The 20,151-nt window shown below is 34.8% G+C and overlaps 5 protein-coding genes across 5 annotated transcripts; 3 read left to right on the top strand and 2 right to left on the bottom strand.

Annotated features, from left to right (window-relative positions):
- Window positions 1-2,000: 2,000 nt before the first annotated feature.
- On the top strand, window positions 2,001-3,784 carry TRIADDRAFT_58546 (uncharacterized protein; the record flags this gene model as incomplete). The annotated part of the gene is made up of 8 exons (XM_002114537.1): window positions 2,001-2,050; window positions 2,358-2,470; window positions 2,647-2,696; window positions 2,769-2,876; window positions 2,978-3,014; window positions 3,243-3,292; window positions 3,406-3,487; window positions 3,636-3,784. The coding sequence occupies 8 exons, from the start codon at window positions 2,001-2,003 to the stop codon at window positions 3,782-3,784; spliced, it is 639 nt and encodes a 212-aa protein (XP_002114573.1).
- A 1,267-nt stretch (window positions 3,785-5,051) lies between these two features.
- TRIADDRAFT_28425 (uncharacterized protein) lies at window positions 5,052-9,463 on the bottom strand (the record flags this gene model as incomplete). Its single annotated transcript, XM_002114711.1, has 9 exons — window positions 5,052-5,188; window positions 5,434-5,553; window positions 5,643-5,757; window positions 5,881-5,946; window positions 6,024-6,119; window positions 6,280-6,362; window positions 6,479-6,593; window positions 7,147-7,247; window positions 9,313-9,463. 9 exons carry the CDS (start codon window positions 9,461-9,463, stop codon window positions 5,052-5,054), a joined length of 984 nt encoding a protein of 327 aa, XP_002114747.1.
- Window positions 9,464-11,051: 1,588 nt separating this feature from the next.
- TRIADDRAFT_58548 (uncharacterized protein) lies at window positions 11,052-15,021 on the top strand (the record flags this gene model as incomplete). Its single annotated transcript, XM_002114538.1, has 13 exons — window positions 11,052-11,176; window positions 11,719-12,049; window positions 12,258-12,378; window positions 12,466-12,723; window positions 12,806-12,990; window positions 13,136-13,295; window positions 13,381-13,473; window positions 13,585-13,627; window positions 13,718-14,003; window positions 14,319-14,424; window positions 14,543-14,635; window positions 14,742-14,832; window positions 14,922-15,021. 13 exons carry the CDS (start codon window positions 11,052-11,054, stop codon window positions 15,019-15,021), a joined length of 1,992 nt encoding a protein of 663 aa, XP_002114574.1.
- Window positions 15,022-15,767: 746 nt separating this feature from the next.
- On the top strand, window positions 15,768-17,689 carry TRIADDRAFT_58549 (uncharacterized protein; the record flags this gene model as incomplete). The annotated part of the gene is made up of 2 exons (XM_002114539.1): window positions 15,768-16,082; window positions 16,349-17,689. The coding sequence occupies 2 exons, from the start codon at window positions 15,768-15,770 to the stop codon at window positions 17,687-17,689; spliced, it is 1,656 nt and encodes a 551-aa protein (XP_002114575.1).
- A 924-nt stretch (window positions 17,690-18,613) lies between these two features.
- On the bottom strand, window positions 18,614-19,987 carry TRIADDRAFT_58550 (uncharacterized protein; the record flags this gene model as incomplete). The annotated part of the gene is made up of 1 exon (XM_002114712.1): window positions 18,614-19,987. One exon carries the CDS (start codon window positions 19,985-19,987, stop codon window positions 18,614-18,616), a length of 1,374 nt encoding a protein of 457 aa, XP_002114748.1.
- Window positions 19,988-20,151: the final 164 nt, after the last annotated feature.

Below are 20,151 nucleotides of genomic sequence, written 5' to 3' on the forward strand. Positions count from 1 at the left end.
GCGAAAGATAGAATTAGCTGTGTTAGTAGACAATTATAAGAAAGTCAAACGATTTCTTCGACCTCTACGCTATTTCTATCAATGGTTAGATGATCTTTTAAAGTAAGTTGAAATGAATATCGAGACGATCATTTTACAACGTATGTTCCACGCTTGCCTTTCCATTGCAAATGAACAACCCAATTGCATGGAAGGTTAATTGATTCATTATTCAATTACCATTCGATGAACGCCTCATTACTCCATCAACCTTGCCCTATTTGCTACAATTTTCACTATCAAGTCATCATACATCGAGTTGAGTCTGTCTCGATCATCATGCAATGGCGGATGCAGTCTTAGTAGACCAAGATATGCAATACAATAGATTGACACTACGTTAACAACACTCGATCATGCTTGTATACGATGGAGTCCATGGACAGTAATCGATTGCGATCAACTTAGTCAAACAGGACTAATACTGTACTTTTTTCATGGTTTGTTCTTGTTAAGCCCAGGAAACCAAATAATTTGTATACAATATGACGAAGGTCAGTTTTTCTTGAAGATATCTTAATAGAGGAATAGGTGTACATCTGGCCGCTCCACAATGCATCCGCAACCAAGCCATTAGGCAATGACATCAGCCAACACATTTCTTTTCCATTTCATCTTACGAATCGTGATGACGTCCACCTTTAGTTCTTGTACCATTACTCATCATCTACCACATTTGGTAACATTGTCTAGTATGTTCCCTGGTGTAGTAGTAGAAATACAAATTGAATGGGATAGGTTAAAAATGTCATCATCTCTTTATATACTAGTTATATTAATCAACGTATCAATGGATGCCTGGATTTATCTTTCTAATCGACAGACCTTATCGGCAGATATGGCTGTAGCTAACATTTTCTCTTTACTTGCATGTTCAACTTGTAGACTATTGCTCTATATGAATAATATGTTAAGAATGATTTATCTTCTCGTTACAGTTGGAAGTCAGGGCTTCGTTCTTTGATTGCTTTATTATTGTTAACGACTATCACATTAGGTAAGGACAAATAATGTGAAATGGCTGAGTTGTGAGGTGATGTTGTACAATGTGTTACTACATGCTAACTACAATATTTGCAGATGAAATTTCAGTTCAACTATGACTGATATTTATTGTATATGTTACGCATACATATGAGTATGCTGCTTTTATGTGCAATGATTAATTATCAAAGATGGACTACACTCTCGATAATAGTGTGTATATACGATATAATTACATTTAAGGATATAAATCTTAAATTTGAAGCTCATGGAAACCTATGAATTATCATTCTAAATATTAGATGCATTTATACTAACGTTGCTACTGTCGCTGCTATGCCTATTGGTCGTTTCTCGTTGGATATACTTGCCTAAAGATGTTATAGTTGAAGACTTGAAAAGCAATCTTCCTGAACCGGAAATGCAAGATCATGATTTTGTAATAGTTGTAAGTTTACTGAAGTACTGTAGTTTCCACTTTACGAAAAATGTATGTTCCTTTACTTCTGGTTTTCATATTGCCATATTAACAATAGATAGTGACACCGAAAGTAGTATCTATCCATGGGTATTTTACAAAATCAAATATTGCTACGCTATAAATTTATCTCAAAATTTTGTCATTTCTACTGTACTAGAAAGCTCTCATTGACAACGATAAATTTCATCTGATGTAATGTTGTCCAACTTGTTGATACCACGATTAGGACAACTCTAATTGTCTTATAAATATCTTTCACAACTAGAGTGAGCAAGCCGCTAACGAAAAGCTATCAAAAACTGCTATAAAAGAATATAAGCAAATGTAGGGACATTAACATACTACTGATCTTCGAAATAGTGAATGTCATTTTATGTAATTTTTTTATCGTTAAATCTTATCCCGACAATGTTGGTTTAAGAATTCTACAAAAATTTCTTTAAATGTATTGATTATATGCAAACTAACTGTGAGTCTTTTGTACAGGCTTGCAGAAATGGACGATTTACTAAATAAAATTCGTATTGCGCGAGATCATTTTATCAGGTATTAATGATTTTTCGTTTTAGCAGGCAATAAATTGTAGAAAAAATACGAATTCTATATGGATGCATATCTCTTTCAATCAACTTGAAGCGCGATATTTCATGTTTTGTCGTGAAAATAAACTAATGTGATCGGTTTATCTTTTGTAATTGATTAGTATTGTGAAATGGAATCGACCAAAAGCTACAATGACGTAAGTCTCCAACATTCGAGATTCCAGGCGCTTTGTACTTACTACCAGCCAATTATACTTATCTATAATTGACATATGATGTTGCACTAATAAATCTGATACTTCTTCACACAGAATTACAATAATTGTCCTCTTAGCAACTCTGGCTTATCCTGTAATGCCTATTAGAGGTTATTGGATTGGCTTTGTAACTACAGCATTCCTTTTCCAACCTTATATAAGCAATGGTATGTTCATTTTAAGTTACTAATCTATCATCATGCTCCATTTCGCAATGCAATATTGCTATATGACAACATGCTCTAAAAACTTATGGTTAAACTACAAGCTTTACGGTATTCAGTTAGAGTAGCGCTGTATACCTTCCTTTAAGTTTGTTATAAATTTAAAATTTAAAATAAAGCATCAAAGTCTCCTGAAAATTCTGAAACTCAGCAAGCAAGTAACGAGGAGGTAAGTTCATGATGGTAGTACTAGTGACCCATGCACGGCGCGTAATCAGTAAGTAACTTTCATTTTACGAAGCAGAATGATGATAACCTTGCAGCTGCCGGTGATACAGCAGCGATCAATTCTGAAAATCAAGTCGACAGTGACGATGAAGTAGATTTTGAATCTGATGACGACGAAGAGGTAAAATTTCAGGCTTTAAAGAAGTATTGTTGATCCTGTAATCTTCATTAAAATTTTTATTAATTTCTCTAATTTTTTTATTTGTCTTAATATTAAAATAGGCCATCCCTATGTCTAAGAACGATTTAAGATCTATAAGTAAGCTATTGCCAGGCATTCTATTGGTTAACCGTTTTATTTTATGTTATCGAATACGCATTAATGAATTAATTTGAATTAATTTAAGCTCATCGGAAATCAGTGATGACAAGATTTAATGAATTAAAACGGCGTCGACGACATATAAAGAGTGGTATAGTGACAATAATATTGAATTTGTTATCTACGTTTAACTAGGGCATAATATTTAATTTACTCTGTTTACAGGTCACTGTGCATCGTGTGATTCATCTTTCTCGAAGATGCTGATTCGCCGGGTAAGTAAAAATTTGTCTGCAGTACACTAGCATTAAGAAAATACCATTGGAGTGCAATATTAAAGTACACAAAAGTAGCTATCATAAGAAAACCGTTACGCTTATTTCTTCAGCAATACTGTAGAGCATGTGGTGACAGTTTTTGTTCTCGATGTTGCTCAATGAAAGTTCCACGCGCGGTTTTTGGAGCGACAGGTAAGAGGCAATGGGTATTTACTGGCGATACTTTGTAAAGTTGACCGCGAAGTCGCGATTTTTCTGCGAGACACTCGAGATATTTTACGCGTATTGCAAATCACTCAAAATTGACAAAATTCTCTTTCCTTTCCGTAATTTATAATAGCTCCTGCTGCATACGTTGAAACCGTTTTGGTATGCAATTCATGCTATGCTGATCTAAAAGATACACTTTTACAAGTTCAAGCTGCTGCTAACCGTCAGAATATTACCGATGCGTCTGCATTCAGCCATAGCAGCAATGTCAATACTTAGTATTCTAGTGGAAGACTGTTCTTATCTCGTGAATTTAAAACAAGCCAATGAAAAGCGAATTTTTTATACAGTAAGCAGAGCCCTAATATAGACAAGAACTTTAAATTTAAACTTTTGGTATGAAGGCACTTTCATTTTCGCGCGACAGCTCAGCAATAGCTTTATTATTATCTAGTTTGCGATATTACGTGAATGTACAGTACATATCTACAGAATTATTACCTAAATTCTACTGTATTATATTGTGTTATGGCTATATTTTTTTCATATAATTTAAAAGATTAGGCAAGTTTAGATTCGGATTCTATTATTTAGCCTTACACATATTATTGTATTGTGATATAACTCTCTAAAGAGCTTTTACAACATTACGAACAGTTGGATGACGTAGTCACTCATTGCTGTAAATGACAAATCGCTAATGGCGTAGATATGATTAGTATACACAACGCTAAAGGGAAGAGACAACATAGAATTTTACTACTCACTATATCGATTATCTTGGAAAGAATATAGAAAATTAACTATAAATCATGCGATTGTTATAATTCATTTTATTAAAGAAATTTAAATCAAATATTGTTGAATTCTATATTGCATGCTAAAATTTCGCTATTGATAGAATACATCTTCGTGTCTCTAAATCCTCATATAGATGCAAAGATGTAGATAACTATGAAGTGTATTCTAGACAACTGTACAAGTTTTCGATAACACGCAGATTATAATTATTAATTATGAAGATAAAAAATGCAATTTACTGTCAATACTCGGCTATGACTGGTAAAAAGATATGTACTTATTTTCATCAAAGGATTATCTATATGTATGTATAATAAACTGATAACGCTACATCTTGCTTTGAAATTCGTACAATTCTGTTGGGCAATACGATCTATGATTTGATTGCTGAACAAAATTTGATACAGATACGCATACAATGCGACCTGATATCGAAAAGATGTAGGCAAATAATATAATCCTTGATAAAAACTATACTATCACTGTCGTCAGAACCGCGTAACTTATCATGTTATAGAATTAATCAAAATTTACCGAATTTACTGCTTTGGCAATGGCATAATCCAAATAGTAAAACAGAACTGTGATAGTAGCTATTACAACATAGATTAGTATTGCATCACAAAGTATAGTTTGGGCTGAAGAAATACCGAACCTGAATATATAACTTACAATCAATTAGTTAAATTATAGGAAATGTTCCTATCAAATTTCAAGACTTTTATATTTGATTAGGCTAGCGAGACTAATAAAATCTCTTTTTCGCATTGGTTTGTTGCCTCTTAACCAAGAAAAATACGATACCACCACAGACGATAAGCAATATCAGGAACATGAATATAGTCGACATTGATTTACGTTGAAATACACCAACAGGTTTATCTTGCGTCCTCTCTGCATTTGTTACAAGTGATAAAGTAACGGTAAATTAGTTCTAGCAGAGACATCATATCAGAATTGTTCAGATTAAAAAGACTGTTTAGACCAATAACAATCAATTGATTTCAAAGATAGTCAATCCTAAAATGGTTAGCTACAGCGGCCTAAGTCACACTTTAGCTTAGATGTTATCTGTTACATAAAGTGTACTGTATATTATCGTTAGGCATCACTGCTCTACTACTCACCTCGAGGAGCTTCTGCAGTCTTGGCGTGCGGTACTAAATTTAATAGAGCAGTGTCGCTAATATCGGAAGTCTCATCAGCGGGTAATTCAAACACTTTAAATGTCAGAATATCATGGTTGTCTAAGCCAAAGAGGAAAATAATCATCAGCCTAAAGGTAGCAGAACAGGAGCATGAATACTGCATCACTAAAACAAGCAACTTATCTTACCAGCTAAGTCCCCGGTAGCTGCGGAAATCCCAAAAAAGTAACCCAGTGGCAAAAAAACCTCATCAGCATCGAAACACTGACGCCATTCTCCGTTACCATCGATATCAAGTTTTGCCTATAACAGAGTTGAATATCACTTTAACGTGCGCTTAGAATAAAAAATTGATCTTAAAGCCATTGATGTAATATTAAAATGCTGCATTAATTTTAATTAAAATAGTTAACATCCAAAACTTACCGTTAATCGATTGTTAACAAAGCGGATAGATGCAAAAGTATCATGTTCTCTACCGCGGAATGGAGCCTACGATATATTTGTGCAATTATTTTGTTGTACATGTCAAACGATAAATCAAATTATTGTATATATCCAAGTATTACCGAACATCCAGCGATCTGAATGTGCGTTCCATCATAGTCGTGATCGTAGCTCATGGAGCCGTTATTGACAACTGCCGAAACATAGGGGTGAACGTGCTAAAATGCAATGAATAACAATTATTGTATGGTAGCTAGGACTGGGCTATTATCATGTCATCATTACAAAGTCATATGGGTATTAAACACATTAAATATCATGTCATTTTAAGAATGAATCAATTTCTGGAAGTTTCTTACTAATCATATTTGTACTTACGGCATGTTCACCATTTTGGTTGCTGTAAGTATCGAAGAAAATGGCTAGGCCACTAAAGGGATCTTTACTACCGAAAACTTTGCCTACATGCGATAAAAGACAAACGTCAATGAAGTATATCATCATCAATATATCACAAATAGCAATGATATGAAATCGTCATAGTAACAGTCATTAGTATATATATATATATATATACCCATTTCGTTTCTACCCTTTGTGAGCCAAAACGCAAATCCATCGCCATACAAATCAACACCATTACCATGAACTTTAAAGTGAATTAAAACTTCCCAATTGCGGAGCATGCATGGCTAATAACGATAAATAAACGAGATCAGCCTTCTATCTATATTTTGCTTACTGCTATCAAAAATTGCCTTATAACTGCGATATTCTTGTCAGGAGGACAGTTTGACAAGACAGTGTAATACTTGCACTCCGGATGTGAAATATCTAGCATTATGAGTTGCTGAATTTCAGTTAATTATTGAAATACTTGAATTTTTTTATCAATAGATTAAATTAGTATATACCCGAACTCGTACTTATTCTTATGTATGCTTTAATATGAGTAAAAAAGTTTATGGTCGATCATCGTACGATTTATTTAGTATACTGATAAACATCTAAAGTCATGCACGATAAATTTACCATCTGGCAAAAGGAAAATTTTCCAAAACTGGCATAGGGCAGTGAATAACAATGTAATTGATTACTGTGCTATTATCAGAGTGATATCAGTTTTTAAGCAGTAGCAGTTATAATAAATTTGTTATAATACGCGTAGAAATGGAGTCGTCACCAAAATTTAAAATTAGGCTTCCATAATAAAACGTCACGATCAAAAGGTAAATGAAAACTTACTATTCTATTCCAAATTGCGCCAGCTTTACTTTGATGATCAGGTGTTAATCGGATATGGGTGCCAGTAACAATAGTACTTCCAGTAAAGTCCCAAAGTTCAGCTCCAACACCTAATTAATGAAGCAGGGTATTATAAAGAAAGTAGATACGCTAAGTTGAATAAAGGTAAAGTTAACAGTTTATTATTTTAGTCGTTCGATCGGTTTCATGTCGAATGGATACAACATGACGTAGTTTGTCAATATCTTGTGTATGAAGATAAAAAGTTAACGTTAATAGCTTTGTTACTTTGTTATTGATCAACTGAACATATTGACACGTTATGCTTGGTAAAAAAGATGCTATATCATCATATCTGAAGGTATTACGCTCCAATTATTGATGAAAATGGAAACACTGTAGCAATTTTCCCTTTTTTTTGCAATGAGCAAATAAGATAACGACTACTGTTTCGGCATAGCATTCTACTAGCCGTTACCAATTCCTAGTCTTCCATATTAGGCCAGTCCGCGCAGATACAGAGTGCGTTGTTAATTAATTCAAGTCCACAATGAAGTGAACAAAGCTACCCGCACAACAGTTGATCGAAGTTTATTAATCATTACTTGGTATTACTTCATTAATTAGTTGATAGCCAGTCTACCACAACAATGAAATTGAATGTTTTCAAACTTACAAACCATTTTAATCCTTAAAGAAAGCCTTTTTTTTAAAGATTAAGATTTAATATGGGCGCATTGACTGACAATGTTAAAGGATTAGCATTGTATGGAGTAATTTTAACGTACAGTACTGGCATAGGTACTGTATTGGCAGGAAATAGTACGGATAAAGTAGACGATAGAATCCACTATTGGGTCATTTCAGGGGCTAATGCATAGTAGGCCTAGGAAATGATGTACGCATCTACTCGTACCGTGGCCGTACGTGGAAGTAAATACAGGACTACGGAGATTTGAAGATCCCTTGTTTTGTACGATCAGCAGTATTGAGCATGGTTTACATACAAGTCGTCCTATGCTATATTTGTCAGAGTGTTATTTGGATGAATTAATCCCAATTTCATAGTCAGTAAGGTTATCCAAATACTGCGTTTATTTGCCTAAATCAACATCAATGGATCAATAAGGAAATGCATCGTCAGAATGAATGAAAGGTATCTAATTCAGCCATTCCAGACAGTCATGGAGTTGATATTAATTATCAGGTACACTGTTGTGTACCTGCATAACAGTGAATTATTCACGTTTACAATATTGGATCAACTTTTAATTGCAATATTTCGCAGTTCATAAAGTAAAGATTAGCCACGTTATAACATAAAGAGGAGATTCTTTAGGAAAGACGGCCAACTCGACATTGTACTTTGCATTGTTGGCCACCATTGGCACAGGATGGCCATTCTTTGAAGACTGTATTTTCGTGCGTGCATAGGCACGAGTACAGCATGGCGTCGACCGGCATACTGTAGTACATTGTACAATTATTGCAGTGTTCCAGTCAAGTCTACCAACAGTTGAGATTTTTGTCTGGTAGTCATTTTCTGTCCAAGTCCGTCTACTGTACTGCATACATTAGTATGTAGAGCAAGAGTTTGGAATGAATTGAATTGGATGGATTGCGCTTTCAGTATGTTAGGCCAGTGAAAACGCCGATATTTCTGAAAGGATTTTGAAACGATTGAGCAATACCCTGTCCAGAGAGCGTCTAGTTGATACTGTATTTCCAATCAGGCTTAGCCCTATTTCATTGGAAACTAGAATACGAGTAGGCTATCCAGCCAAATGAGTACAGTGGGCAATTGCTTTCAGAAAGGTAGTGGAAATTGACTGTCCATTGAACGTCTATACTCGTATAATACGTGCACGCAAAGTATTCTACAGTACACTACTGAATTATTTTGGGGTTGGTTTATTTGGATTCGTTGTCGAAGTCGATGATGTTACGACAGACCTACTATGGCGATTAATAAACAGGCTGGACTGAAATTTCATCCACTATCCATATTGGATTTTATCCTATGACCTACTTAAGCAATACTATCAATATAGAAAAAGCCCCTATGCTATGGAAATGGTTCAGTTTAAAGGGCTTACTGCAAGAGTGATGAAGGCTATGTAGGCTCCATTTTCAATTTGATCAATCAATCAATGAGAGGTGGTCGACCGTATACTAGTACTGTACCTTGAAAAGGGCGAACCAAGGTGTGCTCTCTTTTGAGGAAGCCTTCAGCTCCTGGTTCCAAAGATTGTTCATCGTTGCATGTGACGATAGGCCAGCAGAATAAAGCAAAGGTAAGATAGAGTAAGATTTCCATCTTGGATTTGTACAGCGAGCGGTAGCTGTCAAGATGTCGTCAGAACCGATCAAGATGAAAAGTCAATGCGTCTGATGTTCAACTGAACACGACAATGAATGCAGCGTGTGACTCGTCAGCGTCAACTTGAACAAACGACCACCAAAAGAGTCAAGGTGTTGCCGTCTCAGGCGAATGGATGATGTCCAGTAGAGTACGCTATAGACCAGTACCACGTAAAATAGTGTACAGTACTGTACTGTACTGTACAACTGTCTGACAGGATAGTTGTACTGTAGACTTCAGTACAGACAGTTTACTGTACTGTACAGTACTGTACAGTACGTAATGTACATTGTACAGTGTACAGTACTATGCTGTACTGTAGACAACCTGTCATTTATACTGTACTGTACTGTAGAGAATTGAAAGCTTTTACACACGGCCGTGCCATTTGTACAGTACTTTACAGTCCAGTACAGTACTGTAGAGTAGAGTACGCTACTGACCAGTACAGTACCATGTAAAATAGCGTACTGTAGAACTGTTTGGCAGGATACAGTAGTTGCAGACTTCAGTACAGACAGTTTACTGTACTGTACTGTACTGTACTGTACACTAGTGTACAGTACTATGCTGTACTGTAGACAACCTGTCATTTGTACTGTACTGTACTGTAGAGAATTGAAAGCTTTTACACACGACCGTGCCATTTGCACTTTACAGTCCAGTACTGTACAGTACGTACTGTACTGTACTGTACTGTACTGTACTGTACTGTACAGTACTGTATGTACTACACTGTACAGTACAGTGTACAGTACTATGCTGTACTGTGGACAACCTGTAATTTGTACTGTACAGAATTGAAAGCATTTTACGCACGACCGTGCCATTCGTATTATACAGTCCATTACACTATATGGAAAATTATACAGTACTCCAATTATTCAGAATAATTAAGGAATGAATACCATTTACTACCATTTACTACTAATTAAGACCATTTACTAATGAATACCATTCGTACAGTACTGTACTATGCTGTACAGTGTACAGTGTACAGTATTACAGTACAGAACCTGTAATTTGTATTCAAAGCTTTTCCATACTGTACTGTACTGTACTGTACTGTAAGGAAAGCTTTGACACACGACTAGTGTATTGTAACCCCACTACGACTAAACATTTAATCCGATTGAAAGCGCTACATAAAATCCGAATCCGATCCGAAATCCGATTTTACAGTACAAAGTATTATAGTTTACAGTACAAAGTTATATTAGTTTACAGTACAAAGTTAAATAGTTTACAGTAATGTGCTGTACTGTAGTACTTTATCTTAATTTGGAATTTTCGGATTTAGTCGGATTAAACGAATCTGTTTTGCCTCGATTGGAATTCAGCAAAGAGGCAGTTCCAATTCTGAATCCGCTCACTCCTCGAAAATACAATTTGCCCCAATAAAACGACTTGCACAGTTGATTTCCTTGCTCAGTGGGTACCATCAGTTTCACAACTACTGATCAAGGATGGCTCATTGAGGAAGGAATGAGCTTACAACTCGTATCTACTGGAAGCGTATTTTGTTCAACGCGTAGCGTTAAGCATGGATGATCAACTCGTCGATATCACTTTATGTCAACAACTTAGCCAGTTAATTACTCAAGTAACAGAGTCGGGCCAGGCTAAACTAGACGAGAAAGCAAGCAAAGAGATTAAGAAATTATGTCGGTTAGTCCATACATGCCTGTCATTGATACAGTCTTGCTACAGTACAATCAACCATTCCGTCTATCGTAGGACAATCATTCCATGATTGCAAATCCATTTTGCTCACTCGCTATCCATGACAACAACCAATTCACTTTACTAGTATAGTCATGATCTATGGTGTCTCCTCCTCTAATCAAAATTGGACCAGTTGTAGGATGCATCATACTGTCCATGGTACAATGGACATGTCTTCATCTTATACTTTGCGTCCTTGCCGATCGTGAAAGATGCGCCAATAAAAGATGAACATCGCTTATATAGCAATGACACTAGTCTAGACGAGCTTGGTCAACGATCATGATTCGCCTAGTCAGCGAATAAACTGTATATTAGTATAGGATATTGTTCTGCAGTTTGTATTTGTAATCAACATACAATAAAATATTGCTTTTTAAGTCAGCAACGACATGAACCTGGCCATCTATCGACGTCATGTGTCAATAGGGCCATTTCTCGCCGTACTATTTATTAAACATGATGTATTTTTCAAAATATTGCAGTATATCCGATGGCTACATCAAGCAAGCCTATCATCGACTGATGACTCAACTAGCTAAAGATCATGCTGAGATCCGCTTATCTGCCGTGCAAGTTATAGATGAACTATTCATGCGCTCACATACATTTCGAGAAGCACTTTTGAACGATTTCAATCAGTTTCTTGATCTTACTGTGGAAACCAATCTTAAAATGCCCCTTCCACCTCCACAAACAGTAGCTAGAAATTTGAAAAGACTAACGTTAGAAGCCATGCGACGATGGCATCAACAATTTGGTAAAGGTTACCGAAAGTTGCAACTCGGATATGTATTCTTAAAAGAGAAGAAACATGTTAGTAGATTTAAAATAAGTATTACGATGATACGTTACACTAGCAGAATCAATCAATTGCTTCGTAACCAAGATGGTTTAACAACAATATCTTACGCGTATACTGCATTATTTTAACTCAACTACTGTAGTAGATGCAGAAATACAATACAATCACACACTCTTGCAGTTTTGCAAGCCTATTAATACTTCTCGCCTTCTATCGCAGATTGATTTCGAAGATATCTATGCTAGATCTTTAATTGAGCGCCAAGAAGAGGAAAGGAAAAAGAAAAAGGCAGAAGAATTAGCTACAAGAAAGCGAGAATGTGTATGCAAGAGCATGGAAGGTAAAAGTAGATTGATGTAAATTAGAAATTCCCTACACTAAATGTGATGTAATTGATTTTAAACTTTTCCAATCCAACAATACCTAGAATTTGTACCTGATATTCAAAGGATATTAACAGAAATGATGACATGTTTCGAGTTACTGATACCTTCTTACCGTCACCATACTGACGATGATTTGTCCAAAGTAACTGAAAAAACTGATCAGGCAAGCATTGCTAATAAGAATGACCATCTTACCAATAATAATCAAAATAATGAAGAAATTTCTGATGCAAAGGGAGAAGAAAAACCGTTATTGGACTCCGCACTTCACCATACTTCAAATCAAACGTTGAGCAAAGGTAAACGTGGCTAATGTCAAACAGTTCTCTTGATTTTGATAATCGATATCTTCCATTCTGACGTAATGGTATCCTTTTATAGCTGATGAAAACCTTAGAGAACACGGAATGCTGTCCCATAGTCATAACGTTGTTGTCGTAATTGATCAAGATAATATAATGCAGATTCGTGAAAATGCCGATAACTGTGATATTTTGGATTTATTAAACGATTCACAGAAGTTGCTTAAACACAAATACTTACTTATGGTTAACAAATGGTTAGATGTAAGTCCATTTAAATTAAAAGTCATGATGCTACGTAAAGTTCTTTACTTTGATTAGTTTATTCATGCAATATGGAGTAGCTAGTTAGCTAGGCTAAAGGTCATTTGGAATAATACTCGTATATACTATCCATCTTTGGTATTAGATGATGACCAAAGCTCAAGGAGATCAAGATTCACTGTACAAAATTATCGATATCAGGGATGAAATCACTCAAACTCTGGACAAGTTTAGCAAATTAACGATAATTCCTATGTCTCCTATTAGTAAAAAGTTACTAAAAAATAATGTTGCAGTTGAGGAAGGTAAGATTTGCCTTAGAGTACAAGCAAAGACTTCTTAACCCTTAGAGTAAAAACCAAACTGATTCTTAATCTAACAAATAAATAGACGAAGATTCATCAGATGAATTTATTGAAGTGGAAGAGCAAGCAAATAGCGACAATGACGAGGACATTTTTGGAGAATCTTTGGATTTAGATAGTGAGAATTTTTGTGACGAAAATACTGCCTGTTACACTAGTCTAATAACATTGACGCACGATTAGACGCATCTTCAATTGAACAGCTGACTTCCTTTTTAAAAATACTTAGATGATAATGCTGACTTGGAAAATTTCAAAATGAGGGCGTCCAAGTAAAGTTAAAATGATCTCTTGCGCTTGAGTTAGACTATAAGAATACTATGTCATGCATTAAGGCTTATATCATTAACTTATTACTGTAGCGAGAATGAAAACACTTTTGAGCAGCAAAAGTTACGAAAGCGGCGAGAACTTCTTGCTGTGGCTCCCGTTATTCCATTTGGTATAGATCTTTATCATTGGGAGGACAAAGATAGTGAAATTCCTCGAATAGAAAAGTATAAATATGATTTAGCTGATGCGTTGCATACAAGCTGCATTACATTTCAGTTAATTAGTACTAATACTCTCATTTATGATCGCAGTAAAAATACTTCTCAACACCAATTTTGGTTTAACAGCAACGAGGATGACGTTGATATTCCAGAGGTAATCTCTTTTATGGAGAAGATGTTTTTATTACTAATTTTTAAAAATTGTATTCGTATCATAAACTGTCGTTTTTAGGACGAATTAGCAGCTGCAGTGCGAGCTCGCATGTTCACATTTCCTATCAAATACGAACCTATAAAATGGATGTGTCGAGCCTTACTCCCGAATGGAAAATTATGCCAGAGGCGCGATAGATTTAAGGCAAGATATCATTTTTTCCTTATTTGTAGTTTGTACTAACTAAATGAGTCTCTTCTTTAACTTAACTTAATAGATGATTTGTAAAAAATGTAATTGTATATATATATATAGTGTCCTTTTCACGGCATTATAATTCCCCGCAATGCGAAAGGACAACCTGTCAATCCTGATGGAAGTGTCAAAAAGGACTCCTTAACAGAAGCATCAGCAACTCGAGGTACTGCTTTACACTGTTGAAGATGTTAAATTAATTTCTTAGTATAGCCTGTAGCAAATATGATAAATAGCAACTACTGTTAATAGAATGAATTTATCCAATGTATTCGCATTTGCAGAAAGTCAAGCAGGACCTTCTTGGAAAGATATTCAGGAAGAAATTGAAGCTGGCACTGGAATAACTTTTACAAAACCTGGGAAAAAGCGAAAAGGTTGTCATCAAATTGCTGAGATATCATTTATTGCATGGATATCATGGTACATTAGTAGTAACTCTGAATAAGAGTGACTCATTAGCACTGTCATTTCCGAAATTAGGAACCAAAAGGAAAAGTAAATCTAATTTAACTAATCTTAAGGAAGCAAAAAATACTTCTCGCTATCGTCTAGAGGATAAAATATTTAAGCCGTAAGTAGCTCGTTCGTGCTGATTTCACCAACTGCGTCAAATTCTGTGCTCTAACGAATAATATTGTCTGATACTCATACCACCCACAGTTCAGTCGTAAAGAAAATGAAGAAAGCGCAAATAGACGAAATGCAAAGGAAAGCTCATGATAAATTTATGCATAATTGGAATTATTCTCTTCGGAAATGATTCGGTTTAATTGATTTCTATGACCAATCACAAAGATATCCAAGTATATCATTATGACTGTAAATTAGACTGCAGGCCGTGTAACATTAATTTATCATGCGTAATAAATTATAAATTTCGTATGTGCAATCTCTACTGGTTACCGGTAACTTACAGCTATTGGCCTGTTGCTAATGTAACCACGCCGATATACAGTATTATAGGGATTAGATTACTATCTGCAAATTCTAATTTGAACTGCTGATTAACTACTAATTACTAAATAATTGACAATTCTGATTTGCATGATGTGCATTTGTGCAGATCTTTTATTGATGAACTTTCCATTATAGATATATATAATTTACAAATGGAAATTTTGCATGTATATCACATTAACGACCATGTAATATTCATTTTGCTTCTTGTATGTAAATAAAATGGATTAAAAAAGTAAGATTTTATTGACTCTAGTGCTTATTATGTCTACTGCACACATGCCTGCGGCATATAATTATAACTGATTTCAATTTAGACTTGCTATACGCATTATTAAGTGTGCGTCTAATATATGATCGACGTGCCCAGCCCGAGAACAATAGACTATTTTTTTAATATTCGCCCTGGTGATAATAATTAATAAGCGGCAGTAGTAAAACGGCATTAGCACCTTTCATAATCGAGAAAATAAAATTAATCTGCAAGAATTAGTGATATTCTGTTTTATAATTGATCAACTGCGCCATTAAATCGAAGTTCAGAGAATCATGTGGAATATGTTAGAGAATTACGTTGATAGCCTTAATCCATCAAGCCTTGCTAGATACATTGAGAAAACCAAATTAATTGATGGAGCGGATCCGTATCGTATTATGAAAGACCAGTGGTCGACAGATGATAAAGATCTTCCCGATATTACTTACCCGGATATTGTAAATTATCTAGTCACAACTGAAAGCTCTTATACATTAGAAGACTTAAAAGATTATAGATCTTTGCAATCCTACAATTACTTTGTATCTGGATGGGTATCCGATGTAATGCATTGTACAATAAATGACCGATCGATAATTATAGCCAAGGTAAGGATACACTCAATATTTCACACTTGCGTAAGATTATTCGATGCTATCAATAATATTTTAGATGCTCGAAGATTATAACAAGTCATCAGCGGATAATTTAATTGCTTTGCTTTTGCAAGTCTCCTTGCAGAACTCTTTTGTGATACAATTTCGTATCAACAAAATTTCTGGCTCAAATCACTTTTACTATTATACAGTAGTACCATCAATTTAAGCATTCGTGTATATGACAAATAATTAGCATTATAATTATATAACGATAGGTCCAGCGCTCACTAAATGTTAAAGCTGCCCCATTTTTACCGTGGATAATAACTGAATCGAATGGAGTCATTCGAGCAGCACACTGCAACTGCATTACAGGTTTAGGAGAAACTTGCAGTCATGTAGGTGCAATACTATTCACAGTTGAAGCAGTTGTAAAAGTACGCCAAATGGCTTCAGTTGTTGATGAATCTGCTTACTGGTTAATGTCACATAATGTTCAAAAGATTGAATTTAGCAAAGTGCAAGATATTAATTTCGAATCAACGGAAACATTGAAAAGAAAAAAAAATCAAAATGTAACTATTTCACCTTTTCCAACTGTAAAATCGTCCAATAAAGTTAAAGTACTAGAAGTTGCACCCCCTACTGAGCAAGAGATGGCAAAATTTTTTAGAGAACTGCACGAAAGTAACGCAAAATCAGCTATTCTATCATTAATACCTGAATATTGTCATTTTTATGGCCCTTGCTACTTGAATGGCCCTCTTCCTAAGTTACTTTGTGATCTTTATGATGAAAATTGGACTAAAATGTCCAAATATGAATTATTTGATTACTGTAAAAAAATTATGCTATCCTTTGCGGTTACAGCAGAACAAGCAGACGCTATTGAAAAGGAAACCCGTGATCATGACTCAAGTAAGCAATGGTTAATATTTAGGACTGGATTAATTACGGATTCGAAATTGAGAGCAGTTTATAGTGACGATATTGGACAACCATCGATCTACCTACTCAAAAGCATTTGCTATCCGAAAAAAGTAAAGCCTAAACAAACAAATTGCTATTGCAACCATCTTAAATTAGCGCATGCACTTTATACAGAGACTATGAAATCGCAACATCAAGATTTCGTCATCTATAAATGTGGATTAATTATCAATCCATCTTGGCCATTTCTTACTGCACTTCCAGATTACCTAACTAGTTGTCGATGTTGTGGCGAAGGAACACTTCAATTAAAATGTTTATGCTGTAACAAGCCTGATGAGTTGATCGATCCATCTGCTGTTGACAATTGCTTTATTAAAACAGAGAATGGACAAATATTGCTGCGTCAAGATCATCCTATTTACTATCAGATCCAAGCACAAGTCAATATTTCCAGAAAGGCCTATGCAGATATTGTTGTTATAACCAGTCAATTTACTCATGTAGAACGAAATCAATCCAATACCAGGTTTTGGGAAATCATTATTAAAAAGGTGATCGACTACTTTCGCTATATTATATTACCTGAATTAACCAGTAAATTCTATACAAGATCAAATTCTAAGTTAGCCATTACAGATGATCAAAACAAAGACTTTACAGGCGAAGAAGCGCTACTTAGTTAACTCGAATCTAATGATTTGGTTTTGCTATCTCTGGTTATAATCCTGTACAATCCAATTATACTATAAGCATTCACTTTTATATTCATTACATGATTAACTAGATCGTAGTATTGACATTAATATCTAGATTATAGAAAAATAGAATGTAATATTAACTGTAACTCAGGATCGAATTTGGTGCAATTTATTAATACTAGTGCAAACTCCCGCCGCTTTGCTGACGAATGAAATAAAATATGTTACTTAAGGAGATAGGCTCAATGTTTATTTCTTTTCGTGTGATGTACTGTAAATTTAATAGCAACCACTGTACAGTATATGCTCCAACTATTCTAGCTGCACGTATAGAGGCCATTTCAGATCCTCTATCAAATATTTTTCAAGGTATGAATTATGATCCTGTATGAGACATAACTTTAATTCAATTCAATAAAAGTCTGCAATCGGCTTTCCTGTTTTTCTTCGCTGTGATCTACAAATATGACTATTTATCATTTGTTATTCCACTTCATATCTAAATCTAAAAGTACCATAAATATCTTCCACTATTACTAGATCTAAACCTTTTTAAACGTTAGTAACAGGTGGTAAGTTACTTATGGGAAAGCTTAATCATTTATTGCCCAAAACCATTACGAAATTATTCCGTTGATCGTCAACCTTTTATTATGATTAAATAGAAAGAGCTGAACAGGCTAATACAATTTATGACATGTATCCAAAATTCTGTTATACGTATACTCGTAAGTAAATCAAAGTTATGCAAATAATTCAATGCTTGATCTCAAAATCGGTTAAAATCACGGCTGCTAGTTTATTAAGTATAAGATTTCAGCCACCAATTTTTATTTATTCATTACTTTTGCTATGGCTAGTTTGAACCGAATTCATTCCTTCAATGGGCTTGTAAAATGCGTTGGTTCATTAATTGATTGGCACGATGCATGGGCATAAATTAAATAAGGCACAACATACAGTAACTATTTTGTCGATGGAAAGCATTTCTTTATGATCTTGAAAGGTGGATAATTTTAAAGTACTTTGTAATATTTTATATTTAAGCCGGATGAAGTCAATGATTCTTTCGACTTGAATTGTAATATGGGCTATCTTCCTTGCTCGTTCAATATCGAAAGCCGGTAATTGATTATTACCTTTCGCTGAGTTTGGAGTGATTAGTAATGCTCCTTTTGAGCTTACGCTTTCTGCTATATTAAATCTTCTATCAGCTAAGATAATATCGCCAGGCGATAGTTGATCTAATATACCGCAATTTTCAGTAATATGTTTATCAGAGACACGACCACCCCAACCTTGAGAAATAAAAGAAATAGTTCCTTGAGGAGTAACACCAATTAGATATTTAATAGTATTATGCATTTTATAAGGCGACCACGTTTTAGCTCTAGCTAATAGATTGGAAGGGCGTTCTATAAATATTTCAAAGCAATCGATAATAACGACGATATCGGAGCCAAAATATTGCTTAAATCGGATCGGCATAGTTCGGGTACGTTGGTCTTTATTAGGCCAAATAATAAGAGGTTTCAATTTAATATAGAAAGTATTGAGCATTTCCGATACTATTCTCGCTGAAGTCGCCGCTTTAACGCCAAATCGGTAAGCTAAATCTTCTCCACTTAAGTTTAAGCGCAATTTCATAAGCACTAGAATAAACTTTTGAAAAGAAGTTAAAGAATTGTTGCCATGATAGGTCACATTAGCTATTGTATAGCGATATATTATCATCATCATGTTATAGCCTGGCAGTCCGGTATAATATTCAACTTTTTTCTCTTCCTGAAAAGTCTCTGGTGTAATTTGTAGCCGCTTTAATTGGTTGCTCGCCATTGTATTTTCTTTTTGTAATCGTTCTATCTCATAAAATAACTGATAGCAAGCATTAGTAATGGCTTCAATTTGCTTATTGACCTTGATAACACTTGATTGGGATTCATAATTTTCATCATCTTCTTCTTGACTATCATGATACATTATAGGTTTTATTTTAAGGTAAGCTGCAAGTACTGTTTCTTTCAGTTTTAGATTTTCTTCAATTATTAGTTGCGTGGCTTTTGTTGCTTCGTTATAGACTTCACAGTCTAACTTTAATGGTAAGGTTGTTAAATCAGCTTCTGGATCAATATCAAATTGAAAATTGTTATATGATTTTTCTTGTAACATTTCTCTGAGTTGTAGCGTCTCTTCTTTAAATTTAGTTAACATCTCGAGTTCTGTAGATACCCATTGCGATTCTTCTTTTTCCGTTGCTACCTCTTGCTTATTGCAATCGTCCATGATAATTGTGAATTGCGAGTAGTATGCAATTGAAGTAATCAATGCTAGGACGTAGTGGTTAGCAACCTGATTGAGAACTTATTTTATGTTGCAATTGATCTGTCTCGCGTTTAAAGACAACAATTCAATACTAATGGCTGAAATTGAAATGATTTTGAGGAATT

Source organism: Trichoplax adhaerens, genomic scaffold (assembly GCF_000150275.1).
Source record: "Trichoplax adhaerens TRIADscaffold_8 genomic scaffold, whole genome shotgun sequence".
In the NCBI taxonomy this organism is placed as follows: Eukaryota; Metazoa; Placozoa; class Uniplacotomia; order Trichoplacea; family Trichoplacidae; genus Trichoplax; species Trichoplax adhaerens.